This window comes from Lepisosteus platostomus, chromosome 1, assembly GCF_059453375.1.
Source record: "Lepisosteus platostomus isolate fLepPlt1 chromosome 1, fLepPlt1.hap1, whole genome shotgun sequence".
NCBI lineage: Eukaryota > Metazoa > Chordata > Actinopteri > Semionotiformes > Lepisosteidae > Lepisosteus > Lepisosteus platostomus.
In genome coordinates, this window is record NC_142611.1 from 43,005,899 (window position 1) to 43,027,374 (window position 21,476).

The 21,476-nt window shown below is 36.7% G+C and overlaps 1 protein-coding gene across 1 annotated transcript in view; it reads right to left on the reverse strand.

Moving 5' to 3' along the window:
• Positions 1-2,413: 2,413 nt before the first annotated feature.
• acox3 (acyl-CoA oxidase 3, pristanoyl) overlaps positions 2,414-21,476 on the reverse strand; it is a 50,942-nt gene continuing 31,879 nt past the window's right edge. The window contains exons 15-18 of the mRNA XM_088629426.1: positions 20,511-20,685; positions 20,088-20,155; positions 19,492-19,578; positions 2,414-3,382 (exon numbers count right to left, since the gene is read on the reverse strand). Of these exons, the coding sequence (XP_088485552.1) occupies positions 3,263-3,382; positions 19,492-19,578; positions 20,088-20,155; positions 20,511-20,685 (450 nt within the window). The 3' untranslated portion in view covers positions 2,414-3,262. The remainder of the gene's footprint in view (positions 3,383-19,491; positions 19,579-20,087; positions 20,156-20,510; positions 20,686-21,476) is intronic.

Consider the following 21,476-nt stretch of genomic DNA (forward strand, 5'->3'; position numbering starts at 1 on the left):
TTCTCTCTATTTGACTCAGCATCCCTAAACAAACTAGTTACGCGCATGAAACCCACCACATCTATTTTAGATCCCATTCCCACCACTTTATTCCAGTCCTGTTTCTCTTCTCTCTGTCCCATTGTCCTCAATATAATACACGAATCCTTGAGAACCGGCATTGTACCAACGGTCCTCAAAACTGCTGCTATTACCCCAGTGCCAAAGAAGCCTAACATGGCTCTCGACAATCTTAACAACTTTCGCCCCATCTCCAACTTACCCTTTCTCTCTAAAATTCTAGAACGTGCTGTCACACTTCAGTTACATAACCACCTCATGACAAACAACCTTTTCGAACCCCTCCAATCTGGCTTCCGTCAACTTCACAGCACAGAAACCGCCCTAGTCAAAGTCACCAACGATCTCCTAATAGCTTCTGATTCTGGTTCTCTTTCCATACTCATCCTTCTTGATCTCAGTGCTGCCTTTGACACTGTTGACCATAACATCTTGCTTTCTCGTCTCGAGACTGTGTTCTGAGTCTCTGACACTGCCCTCAAATGGTTTAAGTCTTACCTCACTGATCGCTGTCACTTTGTCTCTCTCAATGGGTACAGGTCTGAAATCGGTCTTGTCAAGTCTGGTGTCCCCCAGGGCTCAATACTGGGCCCCTTGCTCTTCAGCATTTACATGTTCCCACTTGGTCAGCTTTTAAGATCACATGGCCTCAGCTTTCATTTTTACGCTGACGATACTCAAATATACATCCATACCAAACCCGACACTGACGTGGCTGTCTCTATTCTATCTAATTGCATCTCTGACATAAAAATTTGGATGACTCAAAACTTCCTTCATCTTAACTGTGACAAGACTGAAGTCATGCTTATTGGTACCCCCCATCAACTTCGTAAAGCCAGTCCTGTAACCCTGTCTGTAGATGGCTCTGTACTAGAGCTTCAATCAAAATTGAAAAACCTTGGGGTTATATTCGATTCTGGCTTAACATTCGACCCACATGTACAGCATACTGTCAAAACATATTTTTTTCACCTTAGAAATATCGCAAGACTACGCCCTATGCTATCATTAACTGTGGCTGAAAAGCTGATCAACATATTTGTATTCTCCCGAATTGACTACTGCAATGCTCTGCTCCCTGGTGTATCTAAATCTACTCTGAACAAGCTGCAGTATGTCCAAAATTCAGCAGCCAGAATCCTGACCAGGTCTAGTACAAGTGTTCACATTACTCCTATCCTGGAGTCCTTGCACTGGCTTCCGGTCAAATTCCGCGTAGACTTTAAAATCCTCATGCTCACCTACAAGGCTTTACATGGCTTGGCACCTCAATACCTGTCTGAACTTTTATCGCCCTACTCCCCACCTCGCAACCTCCGCTCTTCAAATTCTGCCCTCCTTACTGTCCCCCAAGCCCGTCTACATTGTATGGGCGACAGGGCCTTCTCCTGCTATGCCCCCAAGCTCTGGAGCTCTGCCCAAGGATATTAGAGAGTCACCTTTTCTAAACTCCTTCAAATCCAGACTCAAAACCTTCTTCTTCAGAAAAGCCTTTACTTAACTGGTTCCATTCTTCACCCCTCTGCTCTTCTTAATACCATCTTCCACGGTCTCCTCTATTTTTATTGTTGTATTGTTGTAATTACAATTGTGTCCTGTCTTGTGAAATTTTCTTATTTATTGTTGTAGTCTTCTTATTTATTGTTATTACCTTTAAAGGCGCTATATAAAATAAAGTTTATTATTATTATTATTATTATTATTATTATTTCAGACTGTTTGACTGGGAGATTATATTAAATGTTTTTGATTAATAATTTTCAATGTTACTAGTATGTTCCCTGTATACTATATATTGCAATATAAAATATATATTTAAAGCTTCAGTATACTAAACTGTTACTTTGTGATATAAATCTTATATTATAGATTTTCTTTGAAAAGGCATTTAACACATTTTTAATAATAGTTCAGATGGGTAGCTGCGTCAGCATGCGTAGGCTGCAAAGGAACATCTAATAGGTTTATCCTATGCTGAGAAGAAAAGAAAGAAAACTCAACGTTTCAGCCATGGAGCCTTCTTCGGGTGTGAGAAAGACAGGGCAGTAAGCAAAGGTAATGGAGAAGGAGAACAAAAGCTGGGAGAGAGGAGGAGTGAGGGGTGGGAGCAGGGGACACACAGAGTGGTCAATCAGGTAGTGTGAAGTCAGGATAGGTGAAGAGAGGTGTGAAATGAAACCTACAATGAATTGAGAGAATTTAAAGAAAATTAGTCTGTCACTGAGAGAAGGGGAAAGGTGTGATCCTAGCTGCAGGATAATTTTAGTTTCTGTAGTCTTTCTGATGTGGGAGTTACAGTAGGAAAACCAGCTTTGAGAACTTATTTTTTAATAATGATGAATACAGCACATTTTGTTGTATTATATTTATTTGTATTATAATATTTAAATTACTTTACAAACATATATATCTAAACAATTTAGCATTTGTTTCTATTATTTTCTGATTTTCTATTAGTGTGGATGAACTATTATCACTATTTTAAAACCAGAAATATATTTTGGCAATTATATAAACAATATTATTTTTGTATTATTTAAAAAATACACCCACAAACGAAATTAAAAGAATTTAAGAAGAAATCCTGATAATACAGTTACAGACAAATGAGCAAAAATACTACAATAATCAACAGCTATTGTATGAAATTCCCATGTTTGAAATTAAATATCAGCAATAACAATAAAAGGTAAAACTTTATTGTAAAAATATAAAAAAAAATAATTCTTGCACCAATTCTATGCTCCATTTAAAGGCAAAACATGTTGTGCACCATCAGGTAGATTATATGTGGAATAAAATTACTTTGAGACAATTAATTAAGCCTGATGAAAAGAAACAAAACAAAACAATCAGCAAATAATACAAGACACGTAAATGTTACACCTTGGTTGGTTTGGATATTATGCTTACATGTTGTGCATTTGTCATGAGAAAGCAAAGGAGGCGCATGATATATTATTGAGGGGAAGATTCTTTTTTATAATTAAAACCAGAAACCCTTTATAGACCAAGTTATATCATTTCATGATTAATGAGTATATCTAGACCATGCTATCCCACTCATTCACAATTCTCTGTAATTCAAAGTCTATGGATTCAAGACTATGCCTGTTTTTCAGAGTGTCTCAAGGTTTAGTCACAGGTTGTAGATTTTGATAATCTTTGGGTTCTTTAAAATGTGCCGGTCACCTAAGCATTACAGCTTTGCCCTGAGGCTACCCACAGCAGGTTTATTGGAGCAGAACTCTGACCACCACGATGGTCTCTCAAGCACCTTACTGCCTTGAAGAACTGTAACCCACAGGTTTTTATAAATCTGAAAAACAAAAACACACCACAGGGTTAGATTGACAGACTAAGGAATGGTTAATGATAAATGGAGATTCTTGGGTTGTTGAGTCTGGGGAAGAATCTGCACACTACCCATCGAATCACTTCACTTTCAATAATTATCCAGTTCAGAGTCACAGTGGCCCGGAACCTGTCCTGGAAAGCCCTGGGCACAAGGTGGGATACACCCTGGACAGGATGTCAGTTCACTGCATGGCACAATTAACCTACCTGCATGTCCAAGTGCACACTGGGAGAACATGAAAACTCCACAAAGATAATGCCCCAGGAACTGAACCCAAGGCCCCAGTGCTGAAAGGCAGCAATGCTTACCACTATGCTGCCCAGGACAATGAATTAGAAATTAATTATAAGGAGCCATGATATTTAAAGCAGTCTCATTAAAATGAAATTATTAATTGTCACTCTCAGATAAAATAACAAATATACACATCGATTTTATATGTTGGACCAAAATATGAATTTATCTTTTTTTCTGCATGATATGCAATGTTGGAAATTATCATGCAGCTGAGTTTCTATTTCATCTTTCAGTTTTTTTTACGGTCACATTATTTGGTCTGCAACTTCATACGTATATGCACTATATACTTTACATGTACAGGGACAACACTGAAAACCAAAAACTTGGGTCACGGCAGAATTGACATTTTATGCCACAGTGGCAAGACATGCAATGCATCTCACAAGTCTATGAGTTGGTATAAATAAAAGGGTACAATGGAAATTATGCAAAAGCACCCATGTTTTAATATTATGAGTAGTTCTTAATATCCTAAAAAGTAATACTGGGGAATCGTGAGTGACTCAACTTGTAAAAGTGTTCAGTTCAGATGAAGGGAAGCTCAGTAACATACTGTAATACTGTAGGCTTATTGTGAACTTGCAGATTTGCAGTGTTATTGAGTTCCACCTCTTCCAAACAGTGCTGAAACTCAAGTGCAGAACCTTGTGGCCTACAATATGTTAAAAGTACGCTGGGCAAACGTCCCGAGATCGAATTCTTCCGCGACGGGGGTACCTTTAAAGCGGAGACGACGGCACCGAAAATTTTTGGCGCGCCCTCTCTTTAAAGCCCTGGCCAAATACGAAGACAGTACGTACAGTTATAATTCAAACGGAATTAAAAACTACACATCCCAGTTACCATGGTGGTGCTTGTGATCATTGCGTTTAACCAACGAAACAGGGCGAAAAATCAGTCACATGACTTTGGGGCAGAGTTTCGAAAGCTTAACCTATCAGCAACAAAGCGAAATTTACACGATAGGCTACCTCAAACTGTCAGTTACACGACTGTGTATGTCGCTTAAGCCACTCCTATTTGGCATTTTAGTTATGGAGGCGAGAAGACGCCCCCCCTCTGGGGGTCTGATTTGCCGCCATGTTTAACCGTCTGTGTCCGAATCGCAGTAGCTATGCGTACGAAATAAAGTTCATCCCAGCTACAAAACATATATATTTTTGTGGTAAGAGGGCGCAAAACATCAGTATTTACTGCTATTAATTACTGTACGATTTATAGTTGAAATCTGAGCCTAGATATAAAGTTAGATATAAAGTTAAAATCTCGACAAAGCAATGTAGGAAATACAGAGAAAAGAAATCCTTTCTGACATCTAAAATCAGTTTCGATCAAGGTCTCTAAAACGAACAAGAAAAAGAGGATTTTCGGAGGGCAATTACGCTGTGTTTATATAGGATAAGTGATCTATGAGCAATCTAATTTCTTGTTCGTTTAAAACAGTGAAATGTCAGCTGCAAAAGATCGCACCAGAAACAGCACTCTCTCTGCCTGTCATAGACGTTCAGGAAAGGCTGAATGAAGTCATGTCAAGAACAATAATTCGGTGATCAATAATAACAGTTGTAGGACAAGAAACAAAAGATAATGAAAACTTCTTTAGGCTAAAACTCAAGTTCATTCTACAAATTAAGGCAAATGAAAATTCAGGATGTTAAAGTGCTAGAGGTGTAAAAAATACAAAAATGCACATGAGTAAAAAGTTTTAGAAATGGAGCAGGTGTTGCTTTGAAATAAGCAAACAGAAAAAAAGCCATGACTATAGTGCAGAAGAGGGATGCAGGAACACTTGCTTAGATATACAAAAAAAATCACAAAAAGGTGTATGTTACAAAAGAACATGCAAACATGTTCATCATGTACATCAATTTCCCTTCACGATCAATAAAGTCTTATCTATAAACATGAAACAGAGTGAGGAATCAGAAAATTAGCATGCATAAAAAACAGCAATTCTGTCAATAAGCCCTAAATGAATTAATAGCAACCATGGTTTCATGGAGGGCTTCTCAGATAGTTGGGCATTCAGGTAGATTGCCAGGTGAAAGGATTTGTAAACATACTTTGTTAAAGCAAGTCAGTTTTTTCTGCAACACATAAAATATTTTTTTCCAAGAAAGTTTAGCCTTTGTCACTAATGAAACCACTAAATAAAGACATAAATATAGAAATCTTAAGATTTTGTTATTCAATGTTGGTAGCAGGATGAACTGTGCTAAGTGTATATTTTGTCGCAGCTTTGCTGCAAGATGTTAACAGTGAAAAAAGGTATTTAGAAATGAGTTATTTCAAGAAGAAAATGTTCATAATAATTGCAAATCTAGCAGGATAGAGAAAGCACAGAAAACAGGCAGTTAGATTGATCAGATTAGTATGAAAAGTTATTTAGCAAAGGGAATGAGAAGAGTGACAAACTAGTATGCTTTAGATCTTTTTATCTGGACCAGGGAAAACTGATCATGTTTCTCTATAACAATAATAAAAAACGTTATTTTATATATCACCTTTAAAAGTGGCATCTCAAAGCAATACAGTAGATATAAAAACAGATAAAAGGACCACAGATTACAAAGTAAATACATATAAGAAAGACAAGCAGTTAGAGGTGCTACCAAAATTAGAAAATGAAGCAGATACAGACACTAAGTCTTCTGAAAAGAAAGGTTCTGAGGTTAGATTTAAATGCACTCAGGGTACGTGACTGATATCACTGGGAATACAAATTGAGAGCTCTGGGGTGCAGCTACAGAAGACCCTGTCACCCACAGAATGTAGATGTTCTTGAGGACAGCTAGAAGACCAGAGTCAGACGGACAAAGGTGGGGAGTAGACAGATAATAAGCCATATACTGTAGGTACTGAATGAGGATGAGGATTTTGAAGTTGACTCGAAACCTGATAGGTAACCAATGCAAGGACTTGAAAACAGGTGTAATGCATCCCTGATAGGATTCTCGCTGTCATATTCTGAACATATTGAAGATTGCTCAGTGTGGATTTAATTTCCCCAGTGAACAGGATGTGCATTTATTAATTCTAGAAAAAAAACCCTTTCTTGATTTCTCTAGTTCTTAGTTTCTCTAGTTCCCTTTAAAATAAACTATTATTCCACAATGCAGAGAATTATATGGACAGTATTTACACATGATATTTGTGATTTAAAGAAATGAACACAAGCAGCTTTTCGAGATTTAAGTGTTGGCTGAGTTATTGCAGGATAAAAAACTAGAGATGTTGGTAAGAAGATAATTTTGGGATAGCTGAGGAATACACTGGTAACAAGAACACTTCCTAATGGGGTTAGGCATACTTTTGATGAAGATGATGAAGTTAACAGACTGTATGTTTACATAGATACTGAAATGAGGATTGTATTTTAGATTTTGTGTAGTTGCTAGCATTGAACTGTGTGTTGGATGCACATGAATTGAAGGAATGGGCAAACATCGCTGATGCGGATCCACAGAGCCAGCATATTAAGATGTTTATAATTAGAGGCAATTTGTTTAAATAACTAGGTATGGATACTGATGTGCAAGAGAGGTGGAAAGGCTGTTTCCTTAAGCCAGCACTATAAAATATTTTATTCTCAGTGAGATGCTGCCATTTCATAGTGGGTTTCTAACACTGTGTATAGTTCAATCCACACAGTGCCTTTACTTCCATCCATTTCTAATCTCTTTATCCAGTACAGAGGATTTGGAGCCTATCCCAGTAAGCAACGGACACAAGGCAGAATACACATAGCGCCAGTCCATCACAGGACAGACAGACACAAACACACACACACCAGGGCCAGTTTTCCCATAAACCAATTAACTTACCAGTATGTTTTGGAGTGCGAGAGGGAGTCATATCACACATATGGAGAAAAACCATGTAACCCAGAGAGAACATGCAAACCCCACACACACAGGATGGGACCTGGGACCCCAGTGCTCCAAGATAGCAATGCTAACCACTTTGCCACCATTATAAATGGATGGATATCTTAGTTATCTTTCTAGTTCACAGGTTTGCATGCAAACTTTAATTTTGAAAGCCACTGAGACATCAGGTACTACTGTTGTATTTATGAAAAAGAAACAAAACAAAAAGCATACTAACAACTGTGCCATCCTACTCTTTAGTTAATACAATTTATTATTTATAAACAGTTAACATTGTTAGCAAAATATTTTGAATTATATTTAACCCTATTTTTTCTTTAGTTTATATTTAACTTATTATATGATAGTCAGATTTAATGTATATTTGAACAATGAAAATATATTTTTACAAGATGCAGGGGAAAGTGCAACAAATTATTACAGTGCTAAATTTAATATTGATTGCTAATAGTTTATGCTAACACCTAACTTTCTTAATTAGATGTATTTAAAACAGTGAACTAAGTGTAACATACCATTCAGAAATACAATCGAGAATAGTTTTGTGGTGTTTGTATGGATGAAACGTTTCTAAAATGTATAACGTAACAAAATTAAAGACGATTAAAATCTGTAATCTTTCCACTTGTAATGTCATTAGACAGAACAAGAAGTTTCTGCTTTGTCTAAGGATGGTATCAAAAAGTAGTCTAAGTGGTGAGAAAGCTGTGCTTAATGATAATTAAGTGACTCAAAAGTAAAAAGAGATGGTTCATATTGCTTGATTAATTTTAAAAACTAAGTTATAAATGCAGACGCGATCGCTGCCATAAGCGCTCCAGGCAGTAGAACGTTCGTTCTGCACTGCTGAGCTCTACGCCTCCTCCCTCTCTCGGTGCCGCGCCCCTCTCTGACGGAGCGCAGTGGGCGGTACGCTATTTTCAGAGCCTCTGATTGGGAAAAAAAGACCTGCTGATCAGTTTTACACACCAGGAAGAGAAAAGAATGGGATTTTTTCTCTTCGAAACGTGTGTTGTCTTTATGAAATTCGTGTATTTTAAACGTTTAATTAAGAAGTAAAAACCTTACAGCGTACACAAAGATTCTGAGCTGATCACGAGGAAGAAAAATCACTAATTTTTCGCGCATAAAAAGTGGTTTTTAACTCTCAAAACCTGTTTTTATATGTTTTAAAGTCATGCAATGTCTAAGTTAAGCAGGAACACATCATTATATCTCATTTTTTATTTTTTAAAAATTTTAAAATCGTTTGCCCAGCCTATTAAAAGACATGACATTTGAAGGTGCGTGGGTTGTGGGAATCTCTGTATACTACCTCATTCCTGCCTGTGTGAGGTCAGGGGGATTGTGGCTGTGAACTCAGCTGAGAAAAACACACAGCTGATAATATGAAAACTGGGTGGGGAAAAAAAAACGAATCAGTGATTCTATTTTTTTAAGCAATCTTTCTTCATCAAAGTATTTTCCTGTTTGGCATATTGCAGACTTTGCCTTTGCAGGGAAATATTTTACATTTGCTTCTGTGAACAGGAAGAACATTTCTCATCTGAACAATATTTTTGGGTTTAGAGACCTTTCTTCCTTTAAGAATTTGGAAGAACGATATTGTCTATCTAAAAACTGACCTCCCATTTAAAAGGACCCATATTAGCTACCAGTTTGGGGATTATGCACATCTAATTCACCCCTGATCTCAGATAGTTTTGAAGGTCTATGCAGTGCTGTTTCTAAAATATCTAAAGTTATGTCATCAGTTGAGAAAGACATCACAACGCTATTTAATACATGGGTGAGATATTTTGGTGTACCACATATTGGCTAAATATATGGGGAAATGCCTTGTCATTTTCCAAAAATGTAAAAATAAAACTCATAAACTATAGATTTTCTCCACAGACTGCCCTAATAAAAGGCTTTTGTCGTATGGAGCTAGGCATACTCTATCTAAGAATTATTAAAACTGTTCTGGCAATACCATTGATAATTATATACTGTTTAAGAATGAAATGGAACTGTCCAATAACTGAGTAGTTCTGGAATTACATCCTAAACATGCTCCCCATGATTACTACCTGCAAAATCACAGGATCAGCAATCAGAATCAGCAGTTTTTAGACAGAGTAAGTACAAGGTCATACTGAACCAAACAGCCTCATGAGGGCTATAATTTGGAATTACAAGCTTCTTCTTTTGCCACTACTACAATTCTGTTCATGAGTGACATTAAAGAAACTCAAAACTCTGTACAAAAGCACAAATAATATACAAAAATGAGGCATAACATACTGTTCTAGGAGAATAAGAGTAAAACCCTGACATGCCATGACTAAAGGTATGCATATGTTCAGTTATATAAATCATAAATATAATTCTGCATAAAATACATGCAACTGTACGTACATAAATATGTATTGTGACTCTAGGGGGTTGTAGCTACCATTATGGCCATGAAACAGGCTATCCATTTCTCCAGACATGCCTCTCAACGACTGCTGGGGAACGTTTTGCTCATTTTCTCTTTTTTCCATGTACATTGGGGCAACCAGGACACGAGGTACACATATGATCATCCTGAGGTTTCCTTCCTTCGATGAGCCCTTCACTCATGGTTACCCAGACACACCAAACCACACCTCTGGCTCCCTGGCTAGTCACTTTGGGGGAGTAGCAGTCGTAGCCCCTCAACTCAGTTGATGCCACCGGGCTGGCCTGCCCTTACCTGACACTGATGTGGCTGTCTCTATTCTATCTAATTGCATTTCTGACATAAAAATTTGGATGACTCAAAACTTCCTTTATCTTAACTGTGACAATACTGAAGTCATGCTTATTGGCACCCCCCATCAACTTCGTAAAGCCAGTCCTGTAACCCTATCTGTAGATGGCTCTGTACTTGAGCTTCAATCAAAATTGAAAAACCTTGGGGTTATATTTGATTCTGGCTTAACATTCGACCCACATGTGCAGCATACTGTCAAAACATCTTTTTTTCACCTCAGAAATAATTCTAGACTACGCCCTATGCTATCACTAACTGTGGCTGAAAAGCTGATTAACACATTTGTGTTCTCTCGAATTGACTACTGTAATGCTCTACTCGCTGGGGTATCTAAATCTTCTCTGAGCGAACTGCAGTATGTCCAAAATTCAGAAGCCAGAATCCTGACCAGTTCTAGTGCAAGCGTTCACATTACTCCTATCCTGGAGTCCTTGCACTGGCTTGTATTGGGTGACAGGGCCTTCTCCTGTTATTACGCTGGGAAAACGTTCCGAGGTCAAATTCTTCCAGCACGGGGGTAGCTTTAAAGCGGAGACGATGTCACCGAAATTTTTTGGCGCGCCTTCTCTTTAAAGCCCTGGCCAAATATGAAGACAGTACGTACAGTTATAATTCAAACGGAATTAAAAACTACATATCCCAGTTACCATGGTGGTGCTTGTGATCATCGCGTTTAACCAACGAAACAGGGCGAAAAATCAGTCACATGACTTTGGGGCAGTTTCGAAAGCTTAACCTATCAGCAACAAAGCGAAATTTACACAATAGGCTACCTCAAACTGTCAGTTACACGACTGTGTATGTCACTTAAGCCACTCCTATTTGGCATTTTAGTTATGGAGGCGAGAAGACGCCCCATCCCCCCCCCCTCTCTGGGTGTCTGATTTGCCGCCATCTTTAACTGTTCCGTGTCCGAATGGTAGTAGCTACGCGTACGAAATAAAGTTAATCAAATCTACAAAACATATATATTTTTGTGGTAAGAGGGCACAAAACATCAGTATTTACTGCTATTAATTACTGTTCGATTTATAGTTGAAATCTGAGCCTAGATATAAAGTTAGATATAAAGTTAAAATCTCGACAAAGCATGTAGGAAATACAGAGAAAAGAAATCCTTTCTGACATCTAAAATCAGTTTCGATCAAGGTCTCTAAAACGAACAAGAAAAAGAGGATTTTCGGAGGGCAATTACGCTGTGTTTATATAGAATAAGTGATTTATGAGCAATCTAATTTCTTGTTCGTTTAAAACAGTGAAATGTCAGCTGCAAAAGATCGCACCAGAAACAGCACTCTCTCTGCCTGTCATAGACGTTCAGGAAAGGCTGAATGAAGTCATGTCAAGAACAATAATTCGGAGATCAATAATAACAGTTGTAGGACAAGAAACAAAAGATAATGAAAACTTAAGCTTTTTTAGGCTAAAACTCAAGTTCCTTAACAAATTAAGGCAAATGAAAATTCAGGACGTTAAAGTGCTAGAATTGTAAAAAATACAAAAATGCACATGAGTAAAAAGATTTAGAAATGGAGCAGGTGTTGCTTTGAAATAAGCAAACAGAAAAAAAGCCATGACTATAGTGCAGAAGAGGGATGCAGGAACACTTGCTTAGATATACAAAAAATCACAAAAAGGTGTATGTTACAAAACAACATGCAAACATGTTCATCATGTACATGAACATGTACACCAATTTCCCTTCGCGATCAGTCTTGCAGTCTTATCTATAAACATGAAACAGAGTGAGGAATCAGAAAATTAGCATGCATAAAAAACAGCAATTCTGTCAATGAGCCCTAAATGAATTAATAGCAACCATGGTTTCATGGAGGGCTTCTCAGATAGTTGGGCATTCAGGTAGATTGCCAGGTGAAAGGATTTGTAAACATACTTTGTTAAAGCAAGTCAGTTTTTTCCGCAACACATAAAATACATTTTTCCAAGAAAGTTTAGCCTTTTGTCACTAATGAAACCACTAAATAAAGACATAAATATAGAAATCTTAAGATTTTTTTTATTCAATGTTGGTAGCAGGATGAACTGTGCTAAGTGTATATTTTGTCACAGAGTTGCTGCAAGATGTTAACAGTGAAAAAAGGTATTTAGAAATGAGTTATTTCAAGAAGAAAATTTTCATAATAATTGCAAATCTAGCAGGATAGAGAAAGCACAGAAAACAGGCAGTTAGATTGATCAGATTAGTATGATAAGTCATTTAGCAAAGGGAATGAGAAGAGTGACAAACTATTATACTTTAGATCTTTTTATCTGAACCAGGGAAAACTGATCATGTTTCTCTATAACAATAATAAAAAACTTTATTTTATATATCACCTTTAAAAGTGGCATCTCAAAGCAATACAGTAGATATAAAAACAGATAAAAGGACCACAGATTACAAAGTAAATACATATAAGAAAGACAAGCAGTTAGAGGTGCTACCAAAATTAGAAAATGAAGCAGATACAGACACTAAGTCTTCTGAAAAGAAAGGTTCTGAGGTTAGATTTAAATGCACTCAGGGTACGTGACTGATATCACTGGGAATACAAATTGAGAGCTCTGGGGTGCAGCTAGAGAAGACCCTGTCACCCACAGAATGTAGATGTTCTTGAGGACAGCTAGAAGACCAGAGTCAGACGGACAAAGGTGGGGAGTAGACAGATAATAAGCCATATACTGTAGGTACTGAATGAGGATGAGGATTTTGAAGTTGACTCGAAACCTGATAGGTAACCAATGCAAGGACTTGAAAACAGGTGTAATGCATCCCTGATAGGATTCTCGCTGTCATATTCTGAACATATTGAAGAATGCTCAGTGTGGATTTAATTTCCCCAGTGAACAGGATGTGCATTTATTAATTCTAGAAAAAAAACCCTTTCTTGATTTCTCTAGTTCTTAGTTTCTATAGTTCCCTTTAAAATAAACTATTATTCCACAATGCAGAGTATTACATGGCCAGTATTTACACATGATATTTGTGATTTAAAGAAATTAACACAAGCAGCTTTTGAAGATTTAAGTGTTGGCTGAGTTATTGCAGGATAAAGAACTAGAGAGGTTGGTAAGAAGAAGATAATTTGAGGAATACACTGATAACAAGAACACTTCCTAATGGGGTTAGGCATACTTTTGATGAAGATGATGAAGTTAACAGACTGTATGTTTACATAGATACTGAAATGAGGATTGTATTTTAGATTTTGTGTAGTTGCTAGCATTGAACTGTGTGTTGGATGCACATGAATTGAAGGAATGGGCAAACATAGCTGATGCGGATCCACAGAGCCAGCATATTAAGATGTTTATAATTAGAGGCAATTTGTTTAAATAACTAGGTATGGATACTGATGTGCAAGAGAGGTGGAAAGGCTGTTTCCTTAAGCCAGCACTATAAAATATTTTATTCTCAGTGAGATGCTGCCATTTCATAGTGGGTTTCTAACACTGTGTATAGTTCCATCCACACAGTGCCTTTACTTCCATCCATTTCTAATCTCTTTATCCAGTACAGAGGATTTGGAGCCTATCCCAGTAAGCAACGGACACAAGGCAGAATACACCCTGGACATAGCGCCAGTCCATCACAGGACAGACAGACACAAACACACACACACCAGGGCCAGTTTTCCCATAAAACCAATTAACTTACCAGTATGTTTTGGAGTGCGAGAGGGAGTCATATCACACATATGGAGAAAAACCATGTAACCCAGAGAGAACATGCAAACCCCACACACACAGGATGGCAGGAATTGAATCTAGGACCCCAGTGCTCCAAGATAGCAATGCTAACCACTTTGCCACCATTCTAAATGGATGGATATCTTAGTCATCTTTCTAGTTCACAGGTTTGCATGCATAATTTAATTTTGAAAGCCACTGAGACATCAGGTACTACTGTTGTATTTATGAAAAAGAAACAAAACAAAAAGCATACTAACAACTGTGCCATCCTACTCTTTAGTTAATACAATTTATTATTTATAAACAGTTAACATTGTTAGCAAAATATTTTGAATTATATTCAACCCTACTTTTTCTTTAGTTTTGTATTTAACTTATTATATGAAAGTCAGATTTAATGTATATTTGAACAATGAAAATATATTTTTACAAGATGCGGGGGAAAGTGCAACAACTTATTACAGTGCTAAATTTAATATTGATTGCTAATAGTTTATGCTAACACCTAACTTTCTTAATTAGATGTATTTAAAACAGTGAACTAAGTGTAACATACCATTCAGAAATACAATCGAGAATAGTTTTGTGGTGTTTGTATGGATGAAACGTTTCTAAAATGTATAACGTAACAAAATTAAAGACGATTAAAATCTGTAATCTTTCCACTTGTAATGTCATTAGACAGAACAAGAAGTTTCTGCTTTGTCTAAGGATGGTATCAAAAAGTAGTCTAAGTGGTGAGAAAGCTGTGCTTAATGATAATTAAGTGACTCAAAAGTAAAAAGAGATGGTTCATATTGCTTGATTAATTTTAAAAACTAAGTTATAAATGCAGACGCGATCGCTGCCATAAGCGCTCCAGGTAGCAGAACGTTCGTTCTGTACTGCTGAGCTCCGCGCCTCCTCCCTCTCTCGGTGCCGCGCCCCTCTCTGACGGAGCGCAGTGGGCGGTACGCTATTTTCAGAGCCTCTGATTGGGAAAAAAAGACCTGCTGATCAGTTTCACACACCAGGAAGAGAAAAGAATGGGATTTTTTCTCTTCGAAACGTGTGTTGTCTTTATGAAATTCGTGTATTTTAAACGTTTAATTAAGAAGTAAAAACCTTACAGCGTACACAAAGATTCTGAGCTGATCACGAGGAAGAAAAATCACTAATTTTTCGCGCATAAAAAGTGGTTTTTAACTCTCAAAACCTGTTTTTATATGTTTTAAAGTCATGCAATGTCTAAGTTAAGCAGGAACACATCATTATATCTCATTTTTTATTTATTTTTTAAAAATTTTAAAAATCATTTGCCCAGCCTACTGTTATGCCCCCAAGCTCTGGAACTCTCTCCCCAAGGATATCAGAGAGTCACCTTCTCTAAACTCCTTCAAATCCAGACTAAAAACCCTCTTCTTCAGAAAAGCCTTTACTTAACTAATTCCATTCTTCACCCTTTTGCTTTTCTAAGTACCACCATCCACGGTCTCCTCTGTATATTGTAATTGTGTTTTATCTTGTGTATTCTTCTTATTTATTGTTGTTGTCATCCTGTAAAGCGCTTTGAGAAGCCACCTTTAAAGGGGCTATATAAAACAAAGTTTATTATTATTATTATTATTATTATTATTATTATTATTATTATTATTATTACCTTACCGGCAGGCCGACAGAATAGAAATATTCCCTGCTGTCAGAGGATTCTAATATTTTTTTAGTATCTTCTATCCGATGTGAATTAATCACGATTCAAGATTCAAGAATCAAGTCCTTCCAGCTTTTAATTATATTAAAAATATTATACATAGTGGCTTTAAAAATAGCATTTAACACTAGTAAAAACCTCAATTATGGTTTCTATCTAAGGGCATCTTTAAATTCCCTTGCGCTCTACGAGTATCCTGGAGATTATTGGTCTGGTGATCTACTGACCGGTAAAACTGTTTTTCTTTACTTCCCCTATGGCAGGATTCGCACTTTTGGGAGTTCTATTAGGAGCTCACTTATAAATCTCTGTAATAAAATTATTGAGTGGAAGAGACTGACAGCAGTACTGCAAGGAAGAGAGTATAATCGTATAGAGCTGCACAACAGATTTCTTCATATTGGTTCTTATAATCCTCATCTGCAAAAAACTGAAATGGCACTCAATATACACACTGTATACAGTACCACCTATCATCCTCAGCTTTGTCAGGTTGGTGTGGAGAGCACCTGTGATGCACCATAGTTCGGACAAATGGTTTTTGGATGAATTAGTGTTTGTGTTTTCCCTGTTTATTTTACAACAACATACCTTCTTTTCAAAGGATATTAGAAATCACTACATCTTTACTAGACCCTTCTGGGGTATAGATGTTTTTTATAATTATTAATCACAACGTATTAAAATATTGCAGTTGTGTTTACAGTACATTTCCTACATTTTAAACCCGTTCAAGATAATATTGTCCGGAAGTCTCATTTTTTGGTGAACATAAATGAGCAAATACACATGCAGTATGAGTTGGTAACATGCAGGACTGAAAAGCCAGTTAATTGGGTCTTGGATTAATGATAAGTGTCACCTATAAACTCCGATTGAGGGATAGGTGAGCCTGAGATGTGAAGTGGAGAGCAGCTGGTCTTATTTTGTGATTAGCACATGTTAGTTTTTAACTGAAAATGAGCATTGGTCATAGACAAGTTTAAAGTGAAGTCACATGCCAAAAAATAAATACCGAAACAATGAGTAACACTTCTCATGATTCAAACTAGACTTTTGAAATAGTAATGGAAAATAAGGATGCAAAACAATTCACCAATTTAGCAATATTTTAGACAAAGAAGAAATACATACGTCTGTTCTATAAACATTTATAAATGTTCTCAGAATTTATTCTAAGCATTAAAATATTTCACTTTAAAATTTTTAATTGTCAACATATGTTTATGTTGTATTGGCCATAAACCTGTTTCATTTAACACCAGGGCACAAATTATTACAAAACAGATCTCCATACCTCATTTGAAATTCCTATGGAATCTATCACAGCTGTATATAAAACAATACGACCCATCTGTGGTTTCAGTAATTAATCTGAAACATGTCCCTCAGTGATCATAAAACATATAACACTTGTAAAAGTGTGTCATACAGTACGTAATGTTAATAAAGCATGATTTTCCAAATCCATGGAGCCCTGGGATTGGTTCTGAACCTGGGGTGCTACAGCATCTGCATGGAGCTTGTATGTTCTCTCTGTGTTTGTATGGTTCTCCTCTGGGTGCTCCAGTTTCCTCCCACATTCCAAAATATACTGGTAGGTTAATTGGCTTCTGGGATAACTCGCCCTGTTGTGAGTGTGTGCATATCTGTGTTTGCATCTCATCCGCCCTCTCTTGCCGGGATTGGATCTCCTGCAACTCTGTATTGTATAAAGCTGTTATTAGATGGACAGATGGATATCTGCTGAATTTTCTTTCTGAAAATCCAAGCGGTGCTGATCTACATAATTAGTCCTTAGCCTTTTGACTGACTACTGGTGGAACCACAAAATAGCAGAATTATTCAACAGTCATGGTACACCAAACGTTTTGAAGGTAGTGTAAGTACAGAAGCTATAATAAGCTTTAGAACAAATGGTTTATCTGAACAATTTAACTAAACTATGAAAACCTAACAAAATTAGATGTGTTTTTTGAAGTTGTGTACGATGAGAAGTCACAAATAAGTTCAAGAGACTAAATTGTGAAAATATGTACAAAAGTTGTGTGTCAGAGTAACTTCAGCAAACAATCCATTGTGTGTCAGTCCTCTAGAGGATATGAGGAAATAGTGGTATGTGTCTGTCTTTTTTAAACATTCTTCTGTTTTTTCTACTTATGAAGCCCTTCTTAATCATTCTGCCTGAAATCTTCTTGAAATTGTATTTGTAAAAAATATTGACTAGCAATAAGTAAAGGCAGAATCAGTAATTAGCATGAATTCCAATTAAGGAGAAAAATGTTTGTCACATGTTTTATAGTGGTTTTTGATTTCTTGAAACATTTAAGGGACATCAGGAGATGCCAAAATTTCTTCTGATATCAAATGAAAACAATTACAAGTAAAAACAAAACCATGGTAGATTCACACAAAAAATACATCAAATAATCTTAAAAAATGTCCTAACAACCTTTGTAAAAATTGAATGATAAATAAGTGTAAATATAATCAACTATTAGGTATCTAGCAAACATTCAATGAAAAAGGATTTTTAATATTTACCAACAAATCATGTGCTTATAAGACTTACTGCAATGATGTGTTGATGAACATGATAATTCTTACTAAAAAGTTAAAGATTAGATATTAAATATGAGATATTTGATATGATATGCTATTAAAGGTGATATTGGTCACTAGAAGTGTCACGACTGACATCCCTCCCTAGAGGGCGCTCCACTACTCCTGTGATTGTTCTTGTGATTAAGCTCCCCAGGTGTACCTTGTTATGTGTATTATTTAAAGACTAGCTCCTCCAGTCCTCGGGGCTCGTCATTAGGGTAAGGATGTCACAAGATCCACCTGGCACCAGGAAACCCTACGTCCGTCTCCTGAGGGCATATGCCTCATCTCCGACACCTCCCACTTCCTGAGCCCGGGGTCTGGAGGATCTCACCCCGTCACCCTTGGACCTCCATGTTTTGTCTGTCCGTGTATTCCCCCCTCCCTGGGATTTTAACCTTACCGCGTCCCAGGATAGATTATTCGCTGATGGTCTCCCGGACTGTGGCCTGACCTGTCTTTGGACCCGTTTGGATTTGGATGCCGTTCATTGTCTCCCCTGTTCACTGTCTAACGGGCTGTCACTATTATTTTGTGCACTATTAAGCCCCTGTGTGTTTCCTTTTACCACGCCTCCTGTTTTCTCCAGCTCTTACCGCATCACATACTGTAGGGTCTACTACAAGACCTGACACGGATCTTAGTCCGTGTTCGTGACAAGAAGAGGCTGCCAGACTTTACAGGGTTGCGGCCAAGAAATGTGTCACTTGTTAAGCCTGATCACTTTTCAAGTACAAACTACACCTCTGCCCTTGCGAATAAAATATGCATTATTGCTAGCCATAACACATAGGAAAAGACTGAGAAACATTGGTCTCTTCTTCATATGAGATGTCCAAATGAATTTTCTTAATCCCTTCAGCTTCTCTTAATATTTAATATCAAGTTATTCAATTTAGTTATAATCCTAAATTTAAATATTAATATTAAATACCTAAATATTTAAGGTGTCAGGCAAATTAAAGCAGCAATAATTCTCAAATACTGTAAATGGCACCTTAGTCATCAGAGTAAACGTTTTATTATTGAAATGTGTTTAAAATATATATTTTCTTTACTGCAAAAGGTTTAAGAGAACATTAAGCAATAATTTGCTTCATGGTTTGTCCCTTACCTCACCATCTGCTTTGCCAATGGGTGAGTTCAGGATGAAGTCAGGGGGAGCAAAGACATCCACCAGAGCCACAGCCTCATCCTTCAGCTATTACAGAGACAAATATGAAGTCAAAGCTACTGCACCACAAAAGCACACAAGAATTCTAGAATTACATTAGCAGTGAGTGAATACTGTTGCCCTTATGTACCTAGCTTTGGGGCGTCTTTAATATGAAAGGTGCCTCTATTCCAATTTACTACTAATACAATTATTATTACAATGAAGAAATGAGACAAGTAATCTGTGCTGTGGGGTGCAGAACAACTGCTAATCCCACAGCTATAGAAAACCTACAGTAAGTGCTACCCACAAAGCACAAGTCCATATTAAATTCTACTGAATCATCATGCTCAATCTTAACCTGATTTCTACTGTGTTAAAAAAACTTCATGAACACATAAAAATGCTTGCACATGCAGTGAATTTAAGCAAATACAAAATATTTAAATATTTACAATGGGGTGGATTAAAATCAAACTGACAAGTTCAACTTTTCAGGCCCTCCATAAATCCCAATAAACAAGACAACAAACAATAAATAGTCAGGCAATTACCTGTGAGCAGAGCCTAAGAATAGCATTTTGAATCATGTCAGCATGCTGCTTTCTGGATAAGTATCCACCTAATTAAAGAACCAAAAACAAATTCAAAATAAGTGAAAATGGCAGAATAATTTAATGAAGACAAAGTCCTTCAGAAATCCAAATGTTTTCTGTCCTGAATAATGGAGCTTCATCTTAATAATGTATTTCTCTGTACTGTAGATAATGATTATAAAAAACATGATGTGCTGCTTCTGAATTATAACATTTGCAGACTAGAGCGAGCTTGTTCATTTTGACACAATTGTAAAACGTTTTAAAACACGCAAGTCAATATTTGTAATATTGTAACCCATCTATTATACCAAGTTGTCCCACTTGTCAAACTGCCTAAAATTCAGTTTGGGGTTTGTAAAAAGAAAGCATGACCAGCACCTTGATATAAGATTGCCATATGATTGCTGAGTGTCCACAGGCCATACAATCCACTGAGGTTCTTCAACACAGGTTGCAGGCGGGCTGGAGTAGCAGGATCATGTGTGAAATCATGGAATCTCTGTAGCACAGTGTGCTCTATATAGACAATCGCCAGAGAGCGACAGTAATAGACCTAGGGTAAAAGAAAGAAAAGAACTAGATTTCAGAAACAATTGTTTGCAGTTTTTAAACATTGTAATTGTATTAATATCCTTGTCTTTAGGCTTCATTAAATCATTTTGTGGTCTGCTCTGAATCTCTACCAAGCTACTATTCATTACCTCCTTCCAATGCTATCATTATAAATGCAAACGAACAACTTTGTTTTACTTCTCGAATGGAAAACAATCTTTGTTTTTATACAACACAACGACCACCATCTTTTTGGTTATTCATGCTAAATTTAATTCCTATACGCAACACCTTTTCCATCAACTAGTTTACCGGAAACCGATCACTTTGTCGATGAAACTGTGCCTCCTCAATTTTCGATTTTTCCTCACATTATTTTTAGTGAATTCTTGATAAGTATATGAAAACAGTAAAATAATTGTCTAACGGGTAAAATAAAATGTCCTTCATAGTTTTATAAATATATTTGATGAAACACAATGAAAACACAACAGTCTTACATTAATGTCTTATTGGGCATATACCTGAAGACAATGATCAAACAGTTACAGCTTACAGTATGTAAGCAGATTGGTTTGTTGATTTCTCTTTCAGCATTATTCCTTGGTGTAAAAAATATTGAGCTCAAATTAAGTGATTTAATAAAAGCACCACATGTTCTGTTTCTGTCTTGAGATGATCAAAATTAGTAAGAAATCTGGTTAAATAACAATAAAAAAATAAATTATTGTTATTGGCAAGAGTTGCTATTGGCATATCACCTGGTTGCTACTGGCATGACCAGGAGGACAG